Raw genomic sequence first — 20,308 nt, forward strand, 5'->3', positions numbered from 1 at the left:
TTTAATTCACTGAGGTTTCCTAGATGCAATAATAATTTGTCACGTATCTGGCAAATCAGTTGAATGAATGATCAGTGTAGAGCACCTTGCTATTCTAGAGACAGTATCTTTCTTAACGTAACCTCAGGTCACACGCTGTTTTGTGGCAGCTACAGCACAACGTCCACTCACACTGACATCAATGCCACCTATGCTTTTCTCACAAGTGCTGCTCTCCTCTCCCTCCCTCCCTCCCACAGCAGCCCTCCTTTACACTCACACACAATTATATTTCTCTCCTCAGAAAAGACAATTCTAGGTTTATGAGTCCTATTTTCCAACCAATTGTGAATCTAAAGTAGACTCAACTTCCTAAATCCATGAGTTTGGATTGGAGCCAGCACCAGGATGACTAGAGCTAAGGGCAGAGAGACGGGGCAGGCTGCAGAGAAGACAGTTATACAAGAGGAATGTATCTAAGATGAGAACCTATCGGATCCCTAGATGGGAAGAACAATGCAGGAAACAGCCCTAGAAGGAGGGCAAGAGCTGGATGAGTCCGAAAATTCATCTCTCGATACCACAGAGTCTCCTGTGTGCAGGGGCCACCCTAGCCCTTGTGGGGACAATGACAGGCAAAATGACTCCTGCTGCTGTCAGACACAGGGGACACCCAGAAAAAAATGAGATCAGAACTCTAAACATGAAAAACTAGACATAATAAAAAAAAATCCCCAAAGAAACAAAATACAAACACACAAAATGTAGGGGCTGAGGGCTGGACCCTGGCCAGAGCCTAGGCTGACCCAACCAGACAGAGCTCTCACTGACCATGGTCCTGAAGACATGACAATGTCCAGGTGATATCCTCATCCCTGTGATCACAGGTCCTGGTGGGACAAGGTTCTACTGAACAGACCAGAACAAAGGAGCAGCAAAGATGACCCAGCCAAAGAATGACAATATCAAAGCCTGTGATGCACTGAGCACTGACTGGGCACAGGCCCTGTCCACGCTGGGCTCCTCACAGCCTTCTCCTGTCCACACCTGCAACAGATTAAGCACAGCAAACAAATTCTGGAATGTTCTCCGTGCGTCTGTTTATTTCCTCTCTCCATCTTTAGGAATCTTCTCCTTTAATTAAACATAAATCCCTTATGACAAGAATTAGAAAAAACAAATTCATATCAAGATTCCTATTTTCAGTAAGGAAGCAAATCATTACTACTCAGTGCAACAGGAAGTTAAGACAGGGATGGGGATGGTCCAGCCCCGCCTCTGCTGGAATAAGAAAGTCATCAGGGAAAGAAGAAGGTCACTGTGGGGAGGAGGTCATGGGGGGATGGGGTGGGCGAGTCTCCCCACCTCCTCTCATTATGCTAAATGGAACACAGACAGGTTCAGATGCCAGTTACTGAGAGCGAAGTCAGGGGATGTGAAGTCCCAAAGTGGGAGTGTGAACAAATCTTGCATCAGTCGGTCCCCACAAGGCAGCTGTCTCACACCATGAAAGAAAATAATCACGAATAAATTCACGTCAGTCACATTAAGTGTTGATATTCTCAACAGCCCACTGCATGTTCAAAATGTCCCAATCAAAGAATCCTCATAACCCAGTTGTGTCCCCTCTCTCCAATGCCACTCCCACTTCACACCCTCTCGAGTCTCACCTTAGGATCTGTGAGAGACACATCAGAGCCCTGGGCACTGTCACTGCCTGGGGTAGAGCAAAAGCAAGACCTGGCCAGAGCCCAAAGGAGATGATACTAAAGGAGGAACTGCGGGGTGAGTGAGCTCCCCCACAGGCTCCAGTCTACACTATCCGGAGTGTTTCAAGGATCAACCTCCCAACTCAAACTTACTTGCAGCCTGCAAGTAACCCCCTCTTTTTTCACCTGTGGGAAGAAAACAGAGAGAGAAGGCTGGGCCATGAGATGCTAGAAGAACCCCTTAGCCCTGGACCACAGGGAAGTTTCCAGAACCGTGACTGAACACCCAGGACAGGATTGGGAAAGACGAAGAAAGGAGATATGTGGGGACTGAACCGACTGCCCTCCTGGAGGTTTGTTCTCAGCGGTGACCTTCCCCTCTGACCTTCAACTGCTGGGAATCAGGTCCTCAGCACCAGAATTATCAAGGTGAAAAAATCTCTTTCATTTTCACAAGTGCTTTAATAAGAGTGTTAACAATCAGCTCCAGAGTGGTGAGCACACGTGTTTGGATGGGACTTCCCATTAATGAGGCAGGGCAAACTTCTACCTGGGCTTGAAACCCCCAAATGGGACAAGAAAACTCAAACCCCCACTCCATTCCCTACCTGAGCGCTTCTTCCTCCACATCACAGCTCCAGCCACCAGAGTACCCGTGGCCACAGTTCCAAGGAGAACCAGGCCGACAATGAGGCCCATGGTGGCGATGGTGGACTCAGTAGGCAGCTCTGGAGATGGAAGGGAACGTGAGGGGCTCTGACCTCAGGCTTGAGTCCTGACGCTGCTGAAGGTCTCCAGAAGGGCTCCTGATTTCCCTGAGAAGAGGCTCTGAGCCCACGGCTCCCTCCTTACCCCATCTCTGGGTGACGGGCTCAGACAGCCCCTCGAGCTGCACATGGCACATGTATCTCTGCTCCTCTCCAGAAGGCACCACCATAGCTGCCCACTTCTGGAAGGTCCCGTCCCCTGCAGGCCTGGTCTCCACAAGCTCTGTGTCCTGGGTCAGGTCCTCCCTGTCACACTGCCAGGACAGGGTGATCTCCGCAGGGTAGAAGCCCAGGGCCCAGTACCTCAGGGTGACCTCATGGACAGATATGGGGTGGTGGGTCATATGTGTCTTTGGGGCGTCTGAGGAGGAAGAATCATAAAATTCATTCACACTTTCAGTTACCTCCATGGGCCACTAAAGCAGCCCTCACGTGACCATCCTGAGAACGGACAGGACAATTAGTTCGGAAGGAGGAAGTACATAAGCCAGACAGCAGCCTGGACTTGGGGATCTGGAATAATCGTTTTTTTGGAAAGTTCTAGAATCAGGGTGAGAGTCCGCGGTAAGATGCCAGGTCTCAAAGGAGGAGAACACAGACTTCTGGTCCTGACCTGGGTGGAGGGTGAACTACTCAGAAAAGCTGGAGTCAGGCCTGCAAAGATGTTCTCAGGCCGAGAACAAAACCCTGAGAAATCACGGTTCATAAGATCTCACTGACAGGGTCAAAGGGGACCAATGATGAGCAATTTCAGGCACGGTCTCACCTTCGACCCCTGAAGAAATTGGATTCCCTAAGTGTCCTTTAGAGAACAACGGCAGGCCCTCTGTGCAAGTCACTATCACAAAATATGAAAACCTGGGGGGATTCCTCCCCCTCCTGAGAGACAGTATTCTGACAGTGATCCCACTTTCCTTCTGTCTTTGTCGGACGCTCCCAACCCGAGAGGAGATCGGGAGGCCCCGTGTCCCCTAGTACCCGCGCGCTGCAGCGTCTCCTTCCCGTTCTCCAGGTGTCTGAGCAGTCACACCACACACCTGCCCTCCAGGTACTTCCTGTAGCGCTCCGCCTCACCGGCCGCCTCCCACTTGCGCCGGGAGATCTGAGCCGCCGTGTCCGCCACGGTCCAGGGTGCAGGTCCTTGTTCAGGGTGATGAAATCGGCGCCGTCGCAGGCGAGCTGTCTGTATCCGCGGAGGAGGCACAGATCTGGTCCCACGTCGCAGCCATACACAACCGGTAGGTGTGAGACCCTGACCCCGCCCCGAGGTCAGCCCCGCCTGCTCGGCCCCGCCCCCGCCCCGCCCCCCCCCCCCCCCCCCCCGCAGAGATTAAACCCAAACTGAAAATGAAACCGCGGAAAGTCCCTGCCGGCTCTTCCCGGGTCGGGGTCCGGGCGGGTCCCGCAGCCTCGGGGTGAATCTCGGACCCGGAGACTCGGGGAGACCCCGGCCCGTCCGTGGGGATAGGGGGTCGCGACCTGGCCCCGGGCCCGCGTCGCTCACCGGCCTCGCTCTGGTTCTAGTTGACACATGCGGCATTCAGTTTCTTTAGTAAACTCTGTGCGGTGCCCTTGACGGTCTGCGTCTCCGGTTCCCAATACCCCCGCCCCTCCTGCTCCATCCACGGCGCCCGCGGCTCCATCCTTGGACTCGCCCCGTCGCTGTCGAACCGCACGAACTGCGTGTCGTCCACGTAGCCGACGGCGATGAAGCGGGGCTCCCCGCGGCCGGGCCGGGACACGGCGGTGTAGAAATACCTCATGGAGTGGGAGCCTGGGGGCGGGGAGGGGCTGAGACCCCGGACCCGGCCCAACCCTTGTTCTGGCGCGGGTCCCCAAGGGTGATGAGGCCGGGAGGGGGAAGGGGCTCAGGAGACGGAAAAGGGGCGGCAGGTCCGAGAAGGTTGAGGACTTGGGGTGAGAAGATGAGGGGGCGGGAGAAGGGAGGGGTCAGGACGGGTCAGGCCAAGGTAGAGGGTCTGGGCTGCGTCCGCGGAGACGCGCCTTCCCTGTGATGAGGATTTTAGGCTGGTTACTTTTAAAACTGCACATGAGAAGCAGGCTCTGAGGACTGGAATTTTGCTTGCCCTTTTGAGAGACATTTGTATTTGTGAAGGAAGGGGGGATAACCTTGTAGGGACCTGAAATTGGCCACCCCAGGATATGTCTCTTTGGCGTCGGGATTGTTTTGGGCTGATTGCTTTCGATAAACTGGGACAGGGAAGGAGGCTCTGGGGAATGGAACTTGCCCTTGTTGGGACACATTTACATTTGTAAGGTAAATCTCTATCTGTAAAAGGTGCCTCCCTCTCTGTACCAGGAAGAAGAGAGATGACCTTATCCCTAGAAACTCTTAATGGGGAAGGCAAGAACTTAAGTTGGTTGCTGTCTGGCAATCTCATGTAACTGATTTAGGGTGGTGGCTTCTGACCTTTACTTAATCCAATTTGATTCTTGTCTAAAAGTCATGGGATCACCCAACGACCAGACCCCACCTGCACTGATACCATTTTAACTTTTTTTCATGTTCTTTCCTTTGTCTTGTAAAGAAATGACTCACATACCCATGCCTTATAAAATTAGCCCTAACCCTCAAATCGGGGCAGCAGCAGGAGCTTTGACTGCCCGTGGGTCCTGTCCCCATGCCAGCGGGGGCGGCAGCAGCGGCGGCAGCAGAAGCTCTGACTGCCCATGGGTCCTGTCCCCATGCTATTCTATTCTCTAAATAAAAGAGCACTACTGCCAGATCTTCAGAGTCTAAGAAATCTTTCTTTCGACTCCTCGGCTCACCGACCCCGCATCACCTGGGTGCCTGTGCCACCGCCACGCGGTCCCCTCGCTCCGCCCCCCGCAGAGGCCGTTTCCTCCCGACCCCGCACTCACATGCCCAGGTCTGGGTCAGTGACTTGCGGCCTATTAAACATATGTTGTACATCTGCTTAACCATTAAAGTAAAGAATGCACTCTTTTAAGATAAGAATGCAGACTTCCCCTCCTATGCCATATTGGTAATGTCCTATAGGTAACGTCTGACATCACAGTCATATTGACCTGCTAATTTGTAACTGAATGTGAAAATATATCCTGGGTGTGTTTAATGTATGTTCTTTGTTCTAGAGAGATATAAGACTGTACTGAAAACCATACTTCTCCTGAACGCTTCCTAAGGCCTTCCAGGTTTATAATGCTCACTCTGGCTCAAGTAAACTCACCTTATTTCTCTTACCTATAGGATAGTTATTGGTTATTTTGCGGCGTCACCGGGACCCCCCCCCCCCCCCCCGTGACACTGATTGGCTTCTCTAGAAACCAGACACCCAATGGGAGTGAGAACTGGGGCCGCGCATCATGAGTCTCCAGGAAGGAGGAGCTGACACAGGTTGTGAGAGGAAGTGAAACTCAGGAGACGGGACTCCCCAACAGTGAGCTTCCCCGCCCCAGACTCTGCCCTCGCGCCTCAGACCCTGAGAGCCACGCCCGGGGACCTGGGACTTTGTCCTGACCCCTCTCCTCCTGCACCGAGAGCTCTTTGTCACACCGTCTCCCTGAGCCCTGGCCCAGGGCCTGTTTGAATCAGCGATTGTCAAGCATTTTGGTTTCAGGATATCCATACAGTCTTACAAATTAGCGAGGGCCCCGAGGGTAATTTTGTTTATGTTGGTTGTATCTATCAATATTTGCCACACTAGGAATAAGTTTTTAAATAGTTTAATTGATTTACTTAGAATAATGTTCATAATCTATAGTTTTTATGAAAAATATTCCCCAAAATAAACAAGGTAGCACAAGAGTGGGTCTTTTTACATCTTACATTTTTGCAAGTCTCTTTCTTGTCTGTCTCATGAGAAGACCACTGGATTTTCCTATTTGCTCTGCATTTAATCTGCTATTTTGGTTGAAGTATATGAAAAAAAATACAGCCCCACACAAATATGTAGTGGCATTTTTAATAACCTTTTCAGATAATTGTGGATGTTCAACTGTGATACTAATATAAAATTACACAAGTGGTAGTTTCTCAATGGTTATTTGCAAGGTGAAACCTGAGACAATATCATTGAATATTTCCTATTCTGTTACATTAACATCCACAGACCATTTTGTATAATGAATGGCTCTTGTACTAATGTATAATTTTAAAGTAATACATTGTTTCCTAAGTTATATAGATCTTCTCATGTTGATGCGTTTAACTACAAATTAATATCACATTTATTAATATTACTACAGATCTCAACAGGAAAGTCTGTCAGTACTGGGAAGCTGTCAAGCTTACACGGTGGACACAAGTTTTTCAGAATTCCGGTTTTCTCTCAAGAGCTTCCATTTTATCAAGGCAATAAGTACTGTCAGTTGTTACCTGTCAGGTTTTTTTCTTCAAGGAAGAAGCTCCTGTTCATTTTGAGAGTGTACGCCAATTAACTAAGTCTAGATAATCATAGTTCCTGTCGTTCATTCTTTGAAGTAGAAATGATATTCCATAAAAAAGAGGCTGGCTCAGCTCGCACAAATTATTCTCCTTGGGGCATAGTACTTGGAAATGTAGCAGAAGGGCTTTATGTGTACTTTGCATGTCATCATGTAAGATATTTTTAAAATGTGGATTTAAGAATAATTATTTGGTCAAGATAATTTTTAGTGTTTCAACCAGGATTTTTTAAAGTAAGTGGTTTTTGTTTTTGTTTTGTTTTTCTGCAAGTAAGTGGAGGTGGGGATAACTAGTATTGCAGTTTGGTACCACAGCCTCCGTTCTCACTCAGTTTTACTTCAGTGCAAATGTCAACATAGTGAAAAGGCAAATAATATCTAGTAACACTATGAAAAGAGTTTTGACCTCATGGCTCCCATGGAAGGGTCTCCGTGACTTCAAGGTTTCCACAGACCACACTTTGAGAACTGCTGTTCTGAATGAACCAGGGAGAGTCTGCCAGCTGGTCCCCATCTTTGCCTCCTCTTGATTTCCAAGAATCCCTGTCACTGAGTTTGGACTCCTTACCTCCCCAAACTCAGCTTAGAGCATTGCCTGGTCTCCCCTGAACTCACCCGCTGGAAGTTTGATGCCAGAGAGTGTCCTCAGTCTGGGAAGGGAGGTGCAGGGACAGGGGTTTCCCTTTGGAACTGACAAGTTTATGTATGAAGGCACCAGACCACTGACAACATTTGCTGGTTTTGTTACATACCAGCTTAATATGTATTCACATCTCAGACAGAAATCTGACGTATCTCTAACAGAAATAATATTGGCCCTTTCATTTTACATGAGTCTAATGCATCTGGCTTGAGACCCACAATGTATGAAGAGCAGTATGTCCAACAGAATGTCCTGCGATAAAGGAATTGTTCTTTGTCTGTACTGTCCAATATGGAAGCCAGTAGCTACATGGGGCTGTTGAGCACTTGAAATGTGGCTACTGTGCTGAGCAGTTGAATTTTTAATTTTATTTGCTTTAAACTTAAGTAACCATCTGTGGCTAGTAGCTACCAAAGTGGACAGCACATATCTAGGATGTTCTTAGTTTTCAGTCTCCTCCCCTAAAAAAGATACTGTGTGACTCACAGTTTGATGTATATTAAAATTATCTTCATATGGGGGTCATGGATTTGTCCATGTGGGTCTTAGACATATCCTTAAAATACAGCATGCCCAAGAAGTTGAATTAACGTGTATTTTAACAACTAGAGTGTACAGACGTTAACCCAAACATGATTTATTACCTTAAGGCCATAAGTATTCAAAAATGCCCATCACTGGAGCTAATCCTTATGTATATTACACTGGGGCTCTTGGTGTTGTTTTCATTAACCTGGTCAACATAAGTAGGGACATAAGTCTTCGCTTAGCCTAAGAGGAAGCATTTACTGAACACAATATATATCAATTACCTTGTAGGCCCTGTGGATCCACTTGTAAAATTATAGAGCAGAAGATGTAAACCTTAGAATGCCACCACTTTAGAATTCTTTACCTATTGCTCCTTCCCACACTTTCAGCCCAAATTCAAGCAATTCTATTTCCCTTCACCCTGGTACCCCTCTCCTAGATGAAAATATATGTGAAAATTTTATAGTTGTGGAGTGAAGAATTCTCTAAGCATGACCCAATGATGAAAAACCATAAGGAAAAACATAAAACTTCTCTATGTCAACCCCACACTCACAAAGATAAATACACATGCCAGTAACCAAACTCAGAGACACACAAAAAATTGTGACAGACAAAAGGATAAAAACGTGGCCAATGTTTTTCAACCAGAGACCACCAGGAGCACACTTACGGGCAAACAAGTTGGGTTTATTACTTGTTGCTGCGAGGGAGAATGCACACCACTGGGGACCACAGGGCATCTTAGTCTGAAGGTGTAAGAACACACAGGATTTGGGCTTTGGTTGGGTGAATTAGCGGAGGGTCTATAGAAGCAGGGGCTCACTCTAGATTGCGTGTTGTCAGGAAGTGGGGGCAATTCTATGATTGGGCATCTCAATAAATCTTATCTGTAGACGTGGCTGACTAGAGCAAGAACAAAGCTGTAATTGGAGCTCATATGAGCCAGCAGAGGCATATGTTTGGTATTTTGTGAGTTTCACAGTTCCTTGTTTTGCTTAGGTGATGTAGTGATCTTGTTTTCTCTCACTTTTTCACATTCTCAGAGTGTCCTTGTCTGATGTTGATGTTCTTTGAGATGATTTATGTCCAACAGGAGAATAACATGCCAAGTGGTGAGCACCAGGCCAGCTTTTGACCACACTGAGGCCTCGCTGTAAGTGTCAGACCAGTTGCCACTGTTGGGGCTGCTTTCTTTTCTTTCTAAATTCAATATTTTAAAATAACTACAACTCGATCAAAAAATAAAGAATATTATAAAACAATTTGGAAAAGCAGAAATGACAATGTCAAATAAATATATTAGTAATAAATGTAAACAAAAATGAGAATGTGGAACAAAAATGAGAATGTGGAATAAAAATGGGAATTAAAACCAAAAGTCTGTGAGCTTGGCAAAGATGAAGGTAAGTCATGAGAGTATCAACCAGAGGGGAGGGAAAATATGTGTCATAAAGATTAATAGACTGGAAAACACACAAAATCTTTAGAGGAAGCTTTTGAAAAATATCTCAACAATTTAAATGTGCTTACATTTTTTTTAATTTTTATTTTTTGTGAGGAAGATTGTTGCTGAGCTAACATCTGTGCCAATCTTCCCCTATTTTATGTGGGATGCCGCCACAGCATGGCTTGACAAGTGGTGCCAGGTCCATGCCTGGGATCTGGGCCTGCAAACCCCAGGTCCCTGAAGTGGAGCATGCGAACTTAACCACTATGCCACTGGGCTGGCCCCTAAATGTGCGTACATTTTGACACAGAAAATTCTCTTTTACGAATTTATCCTAAGAAGACAATCACACGTGTTCTTAAGTCACACTCCCACTAAATAGTTCAGATGGAAAAGTCATGGCAAGCCGGAGAAAAGACCTACGAGAAAATCAGTCTATCAATCAAGGGATTCCAACGTGTTAATAAAACCACTTTCAGAAATAATGGAGGGTAGGAAATTATAAAAAAATTTCAAGAAAATTTCTTGGAGTTTAGAGACAAAAATTTACATTTTGAATGGCTTAAGTTCTTACTACAGTAGATGAAAACAGACCCACACCATGACAATCACAGTGAAGTTTCAGAAAGATGGTGGAACAGAAGAGACCTTGAAATCTTGAAGAGGCAACAAACACAAGCCTGGAGGCTAGAAGACATTGCAGCAATGCCTTCCAGATTCCGAGGGAAAAATATTCCAACAGGGAGTTCTATATCCAGTCAAGATATGAGTAAGGGCTAAGGCAGCCTAAAGACATTTTAGATGTTTAGAGTTTCAATGTTTTATTTTCCATGTTCCTTTCCTCAGGATATTACTGGGCAAAGTGGGGAACAAGGATGGACAAAACCAAAAATGGGGAAAAATGGGATCTAGGCAACAGGGGAGCCAGAACAAGAGAGAGTCAAAGGTTCTCAGGGTGAAGCGAAGGAGATCGAAGATGTCAGCCCTGCCTCAGGTGTGCAGGAAACCAGTCCATGTGGGGCAGGACTGAGGGCTGTGGGACAGGTGTCCGTGAAGAGTTGAAGCTGGTAGCATACCAGATTTGCTCAAATATGTTCATGAACACTTAGATCCTGGGGAGAGTAGTGGAATCATTTAAACCAAGCAAATGAAGAAACAAGGTATTTACTAACTCCAAGGCACATAAAAAGTTGATTCAAGAAAGGAAAAGTAATCATAGTCTACTAAAAGCTCAGTTGTGGCTAACGTTTACATGGTCATAATAATGCAGATGTGGCACACTGAGCTCATCAAAATTGTAAAGTAATTATGTTGGGAGGATAGGGGTGTGTGAAAGAAGAGCCAATTTGCTAAAGATGATGCATAAAACTGAAAAACAAAAGAAACAGTATTATAAGTATTCTATTTAGAGGCATAGAAGTAACAATTAGAGAAGCGGCTAAAAGAACTAAAACCAGTTGTCTCTGAGACTCGGGAAATGTGGCCGAGGGGGCGGGGAACATCTGCCTTCTTAACAAGCCTTGTAGAGGTATTGGACCTTTTAAACTATATGCAAATGCATATTTGCTAAAAATAAAAAGACAACATGGTAGGTGAAAGAATGGACTTAAGAACTGTCATATAGGGAGTGTCATAGAAATGGAGCAATAGGGGTCGACCCCATGGCTGAGGGGTTAAGTTACCTGCACTCTGCTTTGGTGGCCAAGGGTTTCACTGGCTGGGATCTTGGGTGTGGATGTAGCACGGCTCATCAAGCCATGCTGAGGTGGTGTCCCACGTAGCAGAACCAGAAGGACTTACAGCTAGAATATACAACTATGTACTGGAGGGCTTTGGGGAGAAGGGAAAAAAAAGGAGGAACATTGGCAACAGATGTTAATTCAGGGCCAATCTTTGAAAAAAAAGAAAAGAAAAGAAAAGAAATGGAGCAATAGTTGGAAGGAGACATGGGATTGAGAGGGGGATTTTTATGAAAGGATTTTGTTTTGATTTATTTAGTTTCTTTCTTTCTTTCTTTTAAAATAGGAGCTATTACAGCATGTCTGTATGCAGGAATGAAGGAACCAGTAGAGAGCAGGAAGTTGATGATGCAGGGGAGGGAGGGGACCTGATCCTGTACCCAAGCTGAGAGGTGGCCTTACAGGAGCAGGACCATCCATCATCACTGCTGTGAAGGCAGAGGATACAGGTACAGATGTGGGGTGTGGGGTGATGATGGTGCAGTTCCCACCTAGTCTTCTTTTCTCTGAGTGAAAAAAGAAATAAGCTCATCGCCTGAGAGTGGGGAGTGGAGGGGGGCGGGATTGAGGAGGGAGGAGAAAGTGAGAAATGGTCCCCTCAGGAGGTGTGAGAGTGAACTGCCTCTGGAGATGGCATCTGGAGAGAGCAGGGCTGGGGCCCACTGAGCTATGTGCTCATCAACTTAGAGAGAGAGTTCCAGCACTGGGGCAGCAGCAGGAGGATACATAACAGACTAGGAGAAACTGCAACAGAATATCTCCAAGTGTGAGGATTACAGTTATTTTTACTTTGTCATGTATAACTTTTAACATTTTATAATCTTTCTATAGTGAATATACATTATATCATATATAGTACATTGTACGTATACATCATAATCAGAATATAAAAGCTTTGTTTAAATTTTAAAAGGGAGACAGATGGGTAGGACAGTCCAGAGCTCGGGGCTCAGAGCTGGAAGTGCTGGGCTCCGTGTCTGGGCAATGAGCTCACAAAGCCTTTTCTCCGTCTCTCAGGATGCTGTTCTTTGTGGAGGCCAAGCAGATCTTTCCCTTCTTTTTGGGGTCTGGTCATTTATTAGTAACTTGTCAGCTCTGATGCTTTTAAGAAGATGCTTTTTGTGGTTTGTGTGGCATTTTTAGCTATTTTCAGTGGGAGGATTGATCCATGTAATCTAGCCCACCCTTTCAGAACTGGAAATTCTAAGGCAAAATAGTTGAGTGAAAAGGTAATTGGTCCTCAAGTAGAGGATCAGAATCTGAATCTTAAATCACGATCCGAGGGTGATCTGTCAAGAGTTTTACAAGTGTAAGGGAATTTAATATAATTTATTTTTGAAAACTTTATTCATGCACACACAAGAGAATTCAAATAAGCCTCAAGAATATACAAAAATAAATGAGTCATGTCACCCATGTCCTGAACCCAGAAGCCATCGCAGTTAGCAATTCCTCATTTCTATTCCCAGAAGAATTTATCTATGTGTTAATGTATACTGTTATGTCAATAAAAGGGCTCAGGCCACAGACTGGGAGAAAATGTTTGCAAATCACATATCTGATAAGGGATTTATTTTAAAATATATTTAGAACTCTTAAAACTCAGTAATAAGAAGACAAATATTCAATTAAAAATGAGAGAAATCCTGAACAGACACCTGAAAAAGACGATTTATGGTTGGTTAATAAGCATATGAAAAGATGCTCAACTTCATATGTCATTAGGGAATTGCAAAAGAAAATAACAGTGATATCCCAGTAATCACCTATTAGAATGGCCTAAATCCGTAAGCTGGTGATGCCAAATACTGCCCAGGACGTGGAGCAACAAGAACCCTCATTCATCGTGGGCAAGAATACAAAATAGCACAGCCACTATGGAAGATATTCAGCAGTTTCTTGTAAAGCTAAACGTAGACTGACCATACAACCTACCGATCACTCTTCTAGGTATTTACCCAAAATCACTTGAAAACTTACATTTGCAACAAAACGTGCATGCAAATGTTTAAAGCAGAACACCCCTTAAGTGTGGGCTGCACATAGTGACTTCCTTCCGAAGACTACTGTGTGGAAAAGGATGAAGAAAAAAAGGAACTTCACAGGGAGAAAGCTGGGAAATACGACCTCAGCCAAGTGGTGAAGGTTAACATCATCAGTGATCCATCAAGTGGGTATTATATATGCTTGATAAGTTGTGTTGAGAATGGCACTTCACCCCTGTGGGCTTGTTCCCAAAAACCCATAGCCCCAGTCAACCAAACTCAAGTTGAGAGACAGTCTGCAATATAGCTGAGCAGTACTCCTCAAAACTGTCAAGGTCATCAAAAACAAGGAAAGTCTGAGAAACTGTCACAGCCAGAGGAACCTAAAGGAGACGTGATTGGGACTTAACCTAATGTGGTATCATAGGGTGACCCTGGAATAGAAAAAAGAAAACTAATGAAATCCAAAAAGAGTCTGCAGTTTAGTAATAATGTATCAATATTGCTTCATTAGTTGTGACAAATATATGATCGTGATATAGATGTTAATATCAGGGGAATTGAGTGTGGTATATACAGGAATTCTGTACTAACTTTGCAACTTTTTTGTAAGTCTCAAACTCATATTCTAAAACAAAAGAGATTGTTTTTAAAAATAGCCCTCAGAAAAGGAATAGGGAGTGGAAGAAAAACATGATCTATTTTTCAGTTTTCCAGGGTGTTATCACCAAGGGGCTGGAGAGAGTGGTTGTGGGAGAAAAGATGGAAGCCTTAGATGCAGGGCAGGGCTCCAGAGATCCCCTCTCCTCCAATCCCTGCCCCATCCCCTAGCCTGAGCCCAGGGCTGCTCAGAAGGCATCTTCATCCCCCATTGATGTCCAGCCTCCAGATCAGCCACCTCTGCCTGACTCAGACCACAGCCCATCCTCTGCCCTCACTGTGGGAATAGGAGAGAGCAGAGTGGTGGTGCCCCTGTGTGGCTACAGGACTGAAGACGGAAGACCAGAACTCCCCTTTGGCCTTTCCCCCAGGACCTCCCCAGTGTCTCCCTGGGCTCCCAGCAGCAGGACAGGGCTGTGCACACAAGAGGGAGGCCCCATCCAGTGTCAGGATCAGAGTCTGAATTGTTTCCCAAAATACACGCGGAAATAGACGTTTTCCTCCCCATTGAATGACAATGGACTGTGGCCTCAGGGAGGAACAATTCTTCTGTCCCTAACAGCTGGTTCCCAGGTCTGGAGTGGACCCTACAAACATACTGGATGTCCTCAGTCTTCTGGATGAGACCTTGAACCCCAGAGTCCCTGTCACTTGTTCCTGCTGCTGCTTCTATGGCTGAAGGCTCCTCCTCCAGGGAATCAATTCTGGATTCTCCATTCCCAGGATGGGTAGAAAGGGGGAAGAGGAGGAAGAGATCCCCAGGGTAATGGCCTAGGAAGATGGGGAAATTCCTTGAGGAGTGAGGAGCGGGAGGGGCATTAGGCAAATGGAGGCCAACAGGAGTGGAAGGGGAGGAACCTGAGAGGATGGGGCAGGGTAAGGGGTCAGCTTAGTGGACACCTGTGGAAGGAGGAGTGGGTTCTGTGTGAGGAGAGGCACAGGGGCTCCTGTCTGGGGCACTGAGGGCTCTGTTTTCATCTGGGTGGTAATTACACAGCTATTAGCTCCATAACTGGCTGGTAAACTGTAATTAGGTTTAGGCATTTTTTCTTACTTACTGGTGTGGTATAACTCAAACACGCATGGAAGAAAAGAGACAAGAAAAGGAGAAGCAAGGTGATTAAGGGGCTTTCCCTTTTCCAGAGCAAGACCTTCCCCTCTACCCCCGACCCCCTTATGCTGGGGTAACAGGGAGAATCAAGGAACTGAGAGCAGAGGAGAGCAAGGCCTGTGCCTCCGTGGAAGGGACAGCCCTGGCAGTGATGCCAGGGTTTCCGGAGTCCCACTCCCTGAGCCATGACTTCACAGCTGGATCCAGGTCCATCCCCATTTCACGGCCCTCAGCTACCTGGACACCTTCCCTTTATTTGCTAAGACAGCAAGAGTCACTGCCCCAAAAAGAGCTGCCCTGGGATCCCGGTCAGGGAGCTGTCCAGCTGCTTGTGGCCACGGAGACTGCATTCCTGGAGCAGAGAGCACAGGACGTAGAGTGAAGCCTGGAGACTACAGTGGGCTGCAAGGAGACTGACGACGAGTCAGGGCCCAGGCTTCTGCCTAACATTCCCCTCAGAACCCGAATGTGTCCCTTTCCTTTCCCCAGCCTCCAGGACCCACACATCCAAACACCATACCCAAGGATGCCAACGGGGGATCTCTCGCCGGATATCAGACCATTCACCATCTTGGAGCCTGGAGGGCAGCCCTACCCTCTTCCTCAGCCCTGAACCCCGGCATCCGGTCTCTTCTTCCCCTTGGTGGACGTAAGCAGACACTGACCTGCTGACTGGGTCCCTTGGGCCTTGCTGCCTGCCACCTCCAAGCCTGAAATTGAAGGTCCTACAGTTCTGGACTCAAATCTAATTTCTGGGCCTGCCGAATGACCTAGGACTTTGGGGGTCACAGGTCAGGGCAGGGCTCCCCAGGGACCCACAGGCTGCAGCTGAGCCACGCCTTCCAGCTGCACAGAATCAGTGGATTTTGGATAAAAGACTGGGCCCTGGAGGACTTCACCACCTAAGAATCCTGCTAGCTATCCAGGGTGCCCTCGGAGTGCAGGGGTCTGTGGAGGCAGCTGGTAGTCTGGCTTAGTCCTTGGCCGTGTGCTTTTGCTGCATGGGAAGTGTGGCAGGGCTCTGTGTGGCCTTCTGTCTGCTTGGCTCTGGCCTGGGATGAGCTAGTGAGCAGCTCCTCCCCCTCCCAACTGAAAGAGACACCCCCTCCCCCAATGGCTTCCCAGGGAACCACTTTCCTGTCTGTGTCAGTCTCAGCTTTGAGGAGATCTGGTCCCTACGCTTCTTCCTTCATGAACAAATGCTTATCGAGCATCTGCTCTGTGCCAGCCACTACTCTAGGTCCTGTGGGATGTATCACACCAACTCAGGCAAAACCCTGCCCTCACGGAGCTCATGTGCTGAGAAGAACAGCGCAGGGAAGATGAGGGAGCTGGTTGTAGTTTAAATATTATCCTCAGGGGAGGCTTTCCTGAGAGGTGACATTTGAGCTAAGTCCTGAAGGAGGTGAGGGAGTGAGCCCTGTGGTTATAGGGAGGAAGCGTGTTCTAGATCACCCTCTGAACAGACCCGCGGCTCTACTGGGGAAGCACTGAGGCTCCAGCAGGAATGGGAGTGGGCAGACTGCAGGAAGGACTTCCTGTAGAGGAATTGTGGGGATCTGGGTTTGTGTATCTCATGATGTATTCCCTTGTCTCTGGGGATTCATGAAATCCTGGAGATTGCAGGAGGATGAAGGGCTCATGAGTGGAGGAAAGTTGGGAGAGGAGGGAGGAAGCTGAGGTGGGGTCCTACCCCAGCTCTGTCTCTGTGCTCACTCTCTCCTGCATCCAGTGTGAGGAGGATTTTGATGTAGTCAGCAAATCCTAGGATAGCTGGATCTGGAGTAAATTCACCACATGGCAGGACATAAAATTAAGGAATTTTCAACTCCTGGAGACTCAAAAAAATTTCAAGAAAAGTAAAGTATGAGAAAAAGAATGTAAAATATTTCATCAGTAATCTTTTTATTGGCTATGTGCTTAATTTTTAATATTTTGATTGCTTTGAGTTAAATAAAATATTAACATTTTCACCTATTACTTTTTACTTTTTAAAATGTGGCTACTAAAAAATTTAAGTTTACATTTGTGGCTCAAATTTATGGTTCAAATGATACTTCTATTGGGTAGCACTGTTTTAGAAGCTTAATAATTTGAGATGTTATGTTTAGGTCTATGCTTCATTTCAAGTTAGTTTTTGTATGTGATGTTCATTCTTTTCCTTGTGGTTATTTGTTCCAACATCATTTGTGCAAAAGACTATCTTTTCTCCATTGAATTATCTTGACTCCTTTTCATGAACATATATGTATAGTTCTTTTTATACGCTCTTTTTTTTGTTGTTGAGGAAGATTAGCCCTGAGCTAACTGCTGCCAATCCTCCTCTTTTTGCTGAGGAAGACTGGCCCTGAGCTAACATCCATGCCCATCTTCCTCTACTTTATATGTGGGACGCCTATCACAGCATGGCTTTTGACAAGTGGTGCCATGTCCACACCTGGGATCTGAACCTACGAACCCTGGGCCACCGAGAAGTGGAATGTGCGAACTTAACCATTGCGCCACTGGGCCAGCCCAATACACTCTTGATTCTATTTCATTGATCTAGACTATCCTCATGCCAACATCACTTTATTTTGAATACTGGAGCCTGTAGTCACTCTTGAAATCAAGTCGTGTGTATCCTCCACGTTTCTTCTTCTTTTCAAAAAATTATTTTGACTAGTCAAAGTCCTTTGTGTTTGCATATAAATTGTAGAATAAACAATTTCTTTTTAAAAAACCATTTGGAATTTTGATTTGTATTTAGGGTTGAGGATTGAATTGCATTTAGTCTATAGATCAATTTTGGGAGGATTGATGACAACAATATGGAGTATTCCAATCCTTGAATATGATATTTCTCTCTGTTTATTCAGTGTTTCTTTACTTTCTCTCAGTGCCGGTATGTAGATTTCAGTGTACAGATCTTGTACACTTTCTTCACGTTGACACCTAAATATTTTATTTTGATGCTGTTATAAATGGAATTTAGAATTTTTCATTTTCCAAATTTTACGTTGCTGGTACCTAGGAATACAATCGGCCTTGTATCCTGAGGTCTTGCTAGATTCACCTATTAGTTTTAGAAGCTTTCTTTGCCTTAGGAATTTGTATATACACAGTCATGTCAGCTGCATATTAAAGCTCTACTTCTTCTTTATAATTCATATCTTTTTATTTCTTTTTCTTGTGTTAATACTCTGGCTAGGACCTCTAGAACAGTGTGTGATAGAAACGGTGAAAGTCAACATCCTTGCCTTGCTCCATATCTTGAGTAGAAGGTATTCAGTTTCACAATAAAGTATGATGTCAGCTGTAGGTTTTTCATAGATGCCATTGATCAAATTGAAGAAGTGGCCTTTTATTCCTACTCTGCTGGGAGATTTTATCATTAATGGGTGTTGAATTTTTAAAATGCTTTTTCTGCATGGAGATGATCCTAAGGTCATTGTTCTTTATTCCATTAATATTATACATTAGATTGATGTCTATGTATTCATCCAGACTTGCATTCTGAGATAAAACTTACTGGGTCATAATGTGTTGGATTCAATTTGCTGATATTTACTTAAGGATTCATGAGAAACATTGGTCTGAAGTTACCTTTTGATGTCTTTGTTTGGTTTTGGTATCAGCGTAATATTAGCCTCATAAAATGATTTGGAAAGTGTTCCTTCCTCTTTTATTTTCTCCAAGAGTTTGTGTAAGACTGGTGCTAATACTTAAATGTTTGATGGAATTCACCAGTGACACCATTGGAGCCTGGAGTTTTCTATGTGGAATATTTTTAAACTATGATTTTAATTTCATCCAAGATTATTTACCTTTCATATTTCTTCTCAATTCAGTTTGGTAATTTGTGTCTTTAAAGGAATTTGTCCATTTAACATCAGTTATCAAATCTATTTGTTTCAGTTCAGAATAGTCTTTTATTATCCATTTAATGTTATAAATTTGCCTCTAAACACTGCTATTCATGCATCCTACAAATTTTGATTACATTTTAATTCAATAAAAAAGAATTCTAATTTCCCTTGTGATATCTTTAAGCTATGATAACCTATGGGTTTGAAGTATCTTGGTTAATTTCCAAATATTTGGGAGTTTTCCAGATATCTTTGTGTTACGGATTTCTAGTTTAATGTCACTGTGGTCAGAGAGTGTACTCCATAATTTCAATCTCTTTACATTTAGTGAGACTCGTTTTAGGCCCCAAATATGGTCTATTTTTGTGAATGTTCCATGTACACTTGAAAAAAATCTACCTATTCTTGCTGGATGTGGTACTCAATACATGTGAATTATTTAAGTTGGCTCAAAATATGGTTTAACTCCTCTATGTTCATATTCATTTTTTGTTTACTTGTTCTAGTAGTGAGATAGGAGTATTGATCTATAAATAAAATTGTTAATTTATCTATTTCTTTTTCAGTTCTTTATGCTTCATCTATCGTGGAGCTCTATAGTTAGATATTTATACATGTATTACTTTTGTCTTCTTGTGATACTGACCTGTTATCATTGTAAAAAGTCCTTTGTCTCTAGCAATACTCCTTCTCTTAAAGTCTATTTTGCTTTGTAGTAGTACAGACATTCCAATTTTCTTATGCTTTCTATTTACATGGTCTATTCTTCCATCCTTTAACTTCTAACTTATTTTTGGTTTGTATTTTAAGTTTTTCCATTACATAGAGCATATAGTCTGTCTTGATATTTATCCAGCCTGATAAGCTCAGCCTTTAGATTGGAATTATAGTCAATTTATATTTAATATGATTGTTGATATGGTAGGATTTGGGTCTATCATTTTGCTATTTGTTTTTGAGTGGTCTCATCTCTTTTTCATTCCTGGGCCTCCTTTTCTACCTTCCTTTGTTTCAAGCAAATACTTTTTGTTTGTGATTTTATGTCTTCTAGTGGCTTTTTAGCTATACTTCCATTATTTTTCAATTATTGTAAGAATTGAAACCTGTTTGACTTTGATGAGCCTGGGTGTGGCCTTCTTTGTAGTTCTCTCTTTTGGTGTCTGTTGAGCTTCTTGGCTCTATAAGCTAAAGTTTTTTCTGAATTTGGAGAAATTTTAAACATGAGTTCTTTGCATATTTTTTCTGCTCTTTTTTCTCCTTCTTGTCATTTTTGAATTCTGATCATTTATTTGCCTTATTTTATCTTCTCCCATGGGTTTTGAGGTTTTATTTGTTTTTCTTCAATCCATTTTCTTTGTGTTCTTTTGGATTGGGTAATTTCTATGGATTCTTTATTCTGCCTTCTCAGACCTTCTGTTGAATTCATCCACTAAATTTTTATTTCATTTTTTTTCCTTT

At 44.5% G+C, this 20,308-nt stretch overlaps 1 protein-coding gene and 1 long non-coding RNA gene across 3 annotated transcripts; one reads left to right on the forward strand and one right to left on the reverse strand.

Moving 5' to 3' along the window:
* Positions 1 to 1,062: 1,062 nt before the first annotated feature.
* Positions 1,063 to 3,477, reverse strand: LOC106831936 (popy Class I histocompatibility antigen, A-1 alpha chain-like). 2 transcript variants are annotated; one of them, XR_011505534.1, is made up of 3 exons: positions 2,541 to 3,471; positions 1,650 to 2,416; positions 1,063 to 1,473 (listed from the first exon to the last, which is right to left on the reverse strand). XR_011505534.1 is itself a non-coding variant. In XM_070516755.1 (3 exons), the coding sequence occupies exons 1-3, from the start codon at positions 2,863 to 2,865 to the stop codon at positions 1,406 to 1,408; spliced, it is 513 nt and encodes a 170-aa protein (XP_070372856.1). In that variant the 5' UTR covers positions 2,866 to 3,477; the 3' UTR covers positions 1,063 to 1,405. The 2 variants fall into 2 exon arrangements, 1 of the variants encoding a protein (XP_070372856.1); XM_070516755.1 differs by having other exon boundaries at positions 2,297 to 2,416; positions 2,541 to 3,477.
* Positions 3,478 to 9,838: 6,361 nt separating this feature from the next.
* Positions 9,839 to 18,656, forward strand: LOC123287564 (uncharacterized). Its single transcript, XR_011505550.1, has 3 exons — positions 9,839 to 10,501; positions 11,533 to 11,695; positions 15,492 to 18,656. It is a non-coding gene; the product is annotated as an uncharacterized lncRNA (long non-coding RNA).
* Positions 18,657 to 20,308: the final 1,652 nt, after the last annotated feature.

Source organism: Equus asinus, chromosome 8 (genome assembly GCF_041296235.1).
Source record: "Equus asinus isolate D_3611 breed Donkey chromosome 8, EquAss-T2T_v2, whole genome shotgun sequence".
Classification (NCBI taxonomy): domain Eukaryota; kingdom Metazoa; phylum Chordata; class Mammalia; order Perissodactyla; family Equidae; genus Equus; species Equus asinus.